This window comes from Pavona decussata, unplaced genomic scaffold, assembly GCF_977016875.1.
Source record: "Pavona decussata unplaced genomic scaffold, jaPavDecu1.1 SCAFFOLD_679, whole genome shotgun sequence".
NCBI lineage: Eukaryota > Metazoa > Cnidaria > Anthozoa > Scleractinia > Agariciidae > Pavona > Pavona decussata.
Window position 1 is genome coordinate 1 of NW_028145891.1, and position 7,412 is coordinate 7,412.

The window sequence follows — 7,412 nt, forward strand, 5'->3', positions numbered from 1 at the left end:
GTACTTTCCAATTGCATCAAACACCAGTTTGCTCATGATCTCGCCCAATTTACCATGCTGGCCTCCATTTCTGTTGACGAGAACGAAATCACACTTGGGTTTAAGCAAAGGTCTAACGTACGAGATATAGCCATTGAGCACTTGCATGTTTGCGTCGGAAAGAATCAAAGAATCAAATCCATACTTTCCGGCAGTCTTGAACGTTTTCTGATCAATGAATCCACCCTTTTTCTTAGCTGCATCAATCATGTCCACCGTCAAATATTGATAAGTCATAGGACGTGACCCCTTCACTTTGATGAACAGATACATGGCTACGAATTTCGTGGCAAATGTCAAGTCCGAGGGGTTAACTTGAGCTGGACTCGATTTACACATCTTCACGGTATTTTCGTAGCGCGGCAGATGGAATTTCACGACCTCCAACAGCTCCTCCATTGTTGCCCAGTGGCCTCTTGCTTCCAGTGTTTCAATGTCTAAATCTTGTGTCCACTGCAATCGCATCATCTTTGCAACTGTCTTTCGCGCTCTTTTGAGGTACAACTCTGTTGCAGAGAACTTTTGAAAGACTGCCTCTGATGCGCCATGAAGTTTTCTGAAGTCGATCATTTCAGAAATGGCGTCTATGTAGCCTAAACGCCCACCATGGCCGAGCTTGCATTCGTCTTGTAAGTAGTCGATAAACTTGAACAACAAATTTGGAGAACATAAACTAAAGTCCACCACGTCAAAAGTCAACTCTTCCTCGTCTTCACAGCAAAATCTTAGAAACTTAAAGCATCTTGTAACTATTTGTTGCGCTGCGCGATCCTTCTTGTAACCGCCACCACTTCCAGTCAACCATTTTGTGAGCAACTCGGCAATGTCACACGATAATGAAAACGAAGGAAGTATCTTTACGGCATGCTTTGTGGTTTCAGTTGTTCGATCTTGAATTGGTTTCACCATCGGAACATTTCGCGAATCTGTGATTTCTTTCGAATTGGGCTTTTCATCAAAATAAAAGAACCAACTGTGCTTGTTATAAACATGTTTTCTGCACCCTCTTTGACTTTGAAATCCATCATGGTCGCACTCTTGTATTGGGCAGTGATACAAGCTGTTGGTTTCATCTTTTTCCAAGTGAAGCCGTTTCGGTTTGGGCGACGCTCCATCGATATCCGACCAATCGACTTTATACTTCTTGCTCATTTTGCCTTTTAAGCACATCTAGTCAACACGATCTCCTTTAAATCTGAACCATAACCGAGGAGCGGATGACGAGCAAAGGAACTGCATATATGTTTGCATTTGCCAAAGCATGCCCTTACTTGCCCGCCCTCATTACTATTGTGCAAAATTCATGACAGTGACATGCCACCAAACTCGCCCAAGCAGGTCTGAGCGCGCCTTCTTGTTTGCCTCATTCCCAAAGGCAACCTTAATTTGGGAACAAAATGGGAATGCGTAGAAAAATGGTCCAAAATCTGTTCTCAAACGACCAATTTGGGAACAATATGTTCTATTCACAGATAGGAACTCGGAACAAAACAGTCCTTAATGACCAATTTGGGAACACTGTGTTCCATCAACAGATAGGAACTCGGAACAAAACAGTCCTAAATGACCAATTTGGGAACAATGTGTTCCATCAATAGAAAGGAACTCGGAACAAAACAGTCCTAAATGACCAATTTGGGAACAATGTGTTCCATTTACAGATAGGAACCCGGAACAAAACAGTCCTTATTTGTCAATTTCGGAACAATGTGTTCCATGCACAGATAGGAACTCGGAACAAAACAGTCCTAATTTATCAATTTGAGAACAATATGTTCCATTTACAATTGGGAACTCGGAACGAAATATTCCTCTTTTACACTTAAGTGAACGTTTTGTTCCTACCTTGTAAAACATCTGGTCCTCTTATAGTCAATAGGAACACAAAAACGAGGAACAGTCCATACTAGAGGAACGTTCCTTTTGGAATATAGGAACAGCCAACGAAACTTAAAATCAGCGAAAAAAAGAGTCAAAGACTATAGAAAAAATCCAAAAAGCGTAAGTCAAGCGCTTCGGCGAAATGAAAACGGTCTTTAAAATTTGGTGAAGTCTCATTCAATCGAAGGCAGCAAAATGCGCCAGGATCAAATTTTGGGAAATGTAGAAGATCGTTTCCCAAAATTTTTGTTCCCTGTGATTTTTTGAGCAAAATATCTTGGCGTAATGTTTCTAATCTGTTTCTAGCAGTGTAGTTGGACAGAGGTGATGGCAACCATTAGGTTTGGAGTGCTTTTGATTTTCGTTGAGTTTGCTTGCTGATTTTAAAAGCACCAATTCCATAGATGTCGTTGCAACTCTGAGAACGAACAAAGAGGTCCGAAACAGTCCTCTCTTAGTTTAAAGTTCACTTTTTGAAAGGGAACTCTCAGAAAACTGCCAAATACGTAAAATCCGCTGTATTTAAGGAAACAAATGAGCAGGTCAACTGCAACTTCAAAGGCCAGCAAGAAAACTGTACATACAAATGTGCATACAAATGTCATTTGATACTCCTCTTTTAAACTGCAAATATCTAAGAAGAGAAGATGTTAATATATTACAATACATATAAGATACTTGCAGTTGAAAAAGGAAGTATTAAATAATGCATATATTCTAAATATCCCTGAAACCCGTAAAATCCGCCGTATTTTAAAAAAAGATATCAGCCTGTCAACTGCCACTTCAAACTGGAAGTTCTAAGACCAGCAAGAAAACTCTAGTTAGGGTGGATTTTACGGATTTTACGGAAATTGTACATACAAATAACAATTAATACTCCTTTTTTAAACTGTAAGGATCTTTGAAGAGAATATATTAATATATCATATATATTTAATATATATTAGATACTTACAGATAAAAAAGGAAGTATTAAATTATGTATATCCGTGAAATCCGTAAAATCCGCCGTATTTTAGAAAAAGATATCAGCCTGTCAACTGCCACTTCAAACTGGAAGTTCTAAGACCAGCAAGAAAACTCTAGTTAGGGTGGATTTTACGGATTTTACGGAAATTGTACATACAAATAACAATTAATACTCCTTTTTTAAACTGTAAGGATCTTTGAAGAGAATATAGTAATATATCATATATATTTAATATATATTAGATACTTACAGATAAAAAAGGAAGTATTAAATTATGTATATCCGTGAAATCCGTAAAATCCGCCGTATTTTAGAAAAAGATATCAGCCTGTCAACTGCCACTCAAAACTGGAAGTTCAAAAGCCAGCAAGAAAACTATATTTAGGGTGGATTTCACGGATTTTACGGAAATCGTACATTCAAATGTCATTTAATACTCCTCTTTTAAACTGTAAGTATCTAAGAAGGGAATATATTAATATATTATAAGATATATAAGATACTTGCAGTTAAAAAAGGAAGTATTTAAAAATCATGCTTATTCTAAACATCCGTGAAATCCGTAAAATCCGCCGTATTTTAGAAAAAGATATCAGCCTGTCAACTGCCACTTCAAACTGGAAGTTCAAAGACCAGCAAGAAAACTGTGGTGTTAGGGTGGATTTCACGGATTTTGCGTAATATGACTGATGCAACATGGCCTAATACCTCTCTTTTAGATGTCTCAAAATGTTCATTGGAAGGCAGTTACAGTTAGCAAAATTTATCTAACAGTTCCATGAAAAAAATTCTGCTGTAAACTAGTACATTGTCAGAGAGTGGAAGTTCTTGCTCTTCGAAGAAAACTGTAGGTAGGGCGGATTTCACGGTATTTGCGGACAAAACAACCTTCACCCAGTGATTTTAGATTCTTGGACAAATTTTCATTGCCATCTTTTTTTCAAAATGTGACAACATGATTAACAATGATCCTGACGGTACCAGATGATTGTTACCCCTTTTGTCATGAAATAGTGCAATTAACAACTTCTGCACCTAGTAATCAAGACTTTTATTTCTTGATGTGCGATGCTTAGTAAAGTCCGTAACGAATGTGAAATAAACAAGAAACTAAACTTGGGCTGCTTCAATAGAGTTCGACTGCTAATTGCTACGTGGGAAAATAATGTAAGCAATGTGTCATAGAGTCTAACGAACTACATCGACACATGTTGCTTTAATCGTTTGTTTTGCCTTATGTGATATACATCAGAACTATGAAAATGCAATATGACTTAATACTTCGCTTTTACACTGAAGATGTCTTACAATGTTCATTGGAAGACAGTTACAGTTAGAAAAGGGACTATAAATAACATTTATCTAACAGTTCTGTGAAAAATGTTCTGCTGGTAAACTAGCACATTGTCAGAGAGTGGAAGTTCTTGCTCTTCGAAGGAAACTGTAGGTAGGGCGGATTTCACGGTATTTGCGGACAAAACAACCTTCACCCAGTGATTTTAGATTCATGGACAAATTTTCATTGTAATCTTTTTTTCGAAATGTGACAACATGATCAACAACGACCTTAACGGTACCAGATGATTGTTACCCCTTTTGTCATGAAAAAGTGCAATTAACAACTTCTGCACCTAGTAATCAACTTCGCGAAAAAGACCCAAGTCTGGAGAACGAACTCAAGTCAGGGACAAGAAGCCACGCAAAACAATTCTGAGCTATTTTAGCCAGCAGCAGAAATAGAGAAACACTGAGACACAGAGAAAATGTAAAATGAATGCTCGAGTTTGTTTAACATTACCTAGAGTTTGTTTTTGGGTCAGAATTACACACACAGTTGGAACTGGAACATGTACGGCTAGGTTAGGTCGGCTTGATAAAATTATTACATTATATACATCAGTGTGTTTGTGAATGGTGATAGAAAATTGCCACTGAAAAAAAAAAAAAAAAAAACAAAGAGAGAGAGAATTAAAATGAAGATTGCGTCGTTGACTACATTTGCAGTGTTGTTGTTGTTTTATTCGCTCAACGGAATTTTCGAAGCAGCCCTTTTCTTAAGAGAATCGGCAGTTCTACCCTCCTGAAACCTGAAATCTAGATCTCTCAATATCGCTGTCCACTGTCCAAATCCGTGCTTAGTTATTCCTTCCTTTAGAAAATAGTCCTCTTCTGCTGTGAATTTCAAAACATGACGAATGTTCCTCTGAGAGCGCAAGATTCTTTTAGGCAGGGCGTCCTTTTTGGGGGAGGTGTTGACATTTTCCACTGGTTCAACAGAAGGCCCGGCGGTGGAAGTTGAATCGCCGAGTCTTGCGTTGACGTCCTCGTCCACTTCTGACCCCTTGGCGCCTTGTAGTTTCTGTAGGCACTCGTGACCCTTCAAAGCAACTTCTCGGGATCGTTGTTTTTGATAGTGAACTTTAGCAACGGCAGAGCTGTGTTTTTGGTCTTCCGACAAAATCCTCTGCTCTTCGCTAGTGAGCTGGTTGAGGCTCTGCGTTTCAACAATTTGGCGATAACGCGTGGGATGGATGTACTTTCCAATTGCATCAAACACCAGTTTGCTCATGATCTCGCCCAATTTACCATGCTGGCCTCCATTTCTGTTGACGAGAACGAAATCACACTTGGGTTTAAGCAAAGGTCTAACGTACGAGATATAGCCATTGAGCACTTGCATGTTTGCGTCGGAAAGAATCAAAGAATCAAATCCATACTTTCCGGCAGTCTTGAACGTTTTCTGATCAATGAATCCACCCTTTTTCTTAGCTGCATCAATCATGTCCACCGTCAAATATTGATAAGTCATAGGACGTGACCCCTTCACTTTGATGAACAGATACATGGCTACGAATTTCGTGGCAAATGTCAAGTCCGAGGGGTTAACTTGAGCTGGACTCGATTTACACATCTTCACGGTATTTTCGTAGCGCGGCAGATGGAATTTCACGACCTCCAACAGCTCCTCCATTGTTGCCCAGTGGCCTCTTGCTTCCAGTGTTTCAATGTCTAAATCTTGTGTCCACTGCAATCGCATCATCTTTGCAACTGTCTTTCGCGCTCTTTTGAGGTACAACTCTGTTGCAGAGAACTTTTGAAAGACTGCCTCTGATGCGCCATGAAGTTTTCTGAAGTCGATCATTTCAGAAATGGCGTCTATGTAGCCTAAACGCCCACCATGGCCGAGCTTGCATTCGTCTTGTAAGTAGTCGATAAACTTGAACAACAAATTTGGAGAACATAAACTAAAGTCCACCACGTCAAAAGTCAACTCTTCCTCGTCTTCACAGCAAAATCTTAGAAACTTAAAGCATCTTGTAACTATTTGTTGCGCTGCGCGATCCTTCTTGTAACCGCCACCACTTCCAGTCAACCATTTTGTGAGCAACTCGGCAATGTCACACGATAATGAAAACGAAGGAAGTATCTTTACGGCATGCTTTGTGGTTTCAGTTGTTCGATCTTGAATTGGTTTCACCATCGGAACATTTCGCGAATCTGTGATTTCTTTCGAATTGGGCTTTTCATCAAAATAAAAGAACCAACTGTGCTTGTTATAAACATGTTTTCTGCACCCTCTTTGACTTTGAAATCCATCATGGTCGCACTCTTGTATTGGGCAGTGATACAAGCTGTTGGTTTCATCTTTTTCCAAGTGAAGCCGTTTCGGTTTGGGCGACGCTCCATCGATATCCGACCAATCGACTTTATACTTCTTGCTCATTTTGCCTTTTAAGCACATCTAGTCAACACGATCTCCTTTAAATCTGAACCATAACCGAGGAGCGGATGACGAGCAAAGGAACTGCATATATGTTTGCATTTGCCAAAGCATGCCCTTACTTGCCCGCCCTCATTACTATTGTGCAAAATTCATGACAGTGACATGCCACCAAACTCGCCCAAGCAGGTCTGAGCGCGCCTTCTTGTTTGCCTCATTCCCAAAGGCAACCTTAATTTGGGAACAAAATGGGAATGCGTAGAAAAATGGTCCAAAATCTGTTCTCAAACGACCAATTTGGGAACAATATGTTCTATTCACAGATAGGAACTCGGAACAAAACAGTCCTTAATGACCAATTTGGGAACACTGTGTTCCATCAACAGATAGGAACTCGGAACAAAACAGTCCTAAATGACCAATTTGGGAACAATGTGTTCCATCAATAGAAAGGAACTCGGAACAAAACAGTCCTAAATGACCAATTTGGGAACAATGTGTTCCATTTACAGATAGGAACCCGGAACAAAACAGTCCTTATTTGTCAATTTCGGAACAATGTGTTCCATGCACAGATAGGAACTCGGAACAAAACAGTCCTAATTTATCAATTTGAGAACAATATGTTCCATTTACAATTGGGAACTCGGAACGAAATATTCCTCTTTTACACTTAAGTGAACGTTTTGTTCCTACCTTGTAAAACATCTGGTCCTCTTATAGTCAATAGGAACACAAAAACGAGGAACAGTCCATACTAGAGGAACGTTCCTTTTGGAATATAGGAACAGCCAACGA

The 7,412-nt window shown here is 39.4% G+C and overlaps 1 protein-coding gene across 1 annotated transcript; it reads right to left on the bottom strand.

Moving 5' to 3' along the window:
* Positions 1 to 4,061: 4,061 nt before the first annotated feature.
* On the bottom strand, positions 4,062 to 6,639 carry LOC146449016 (uncharacterized). Its single transcript, XM_085102044.1, has one exon. It carries the CDS (start codon positions 6,633 to 6,635, stop codon positions 4,911 to 4,913), a length of 1,725 nt encoding a protein of 574 aa, XP_084958170.1. The 5' UTR covers positions 6,636 to 6,639; the 3' UTR covers positions 4,062 to 4,910.
* Positions 6,640 to 7,412: the final 773 nt, after the last annotated feature.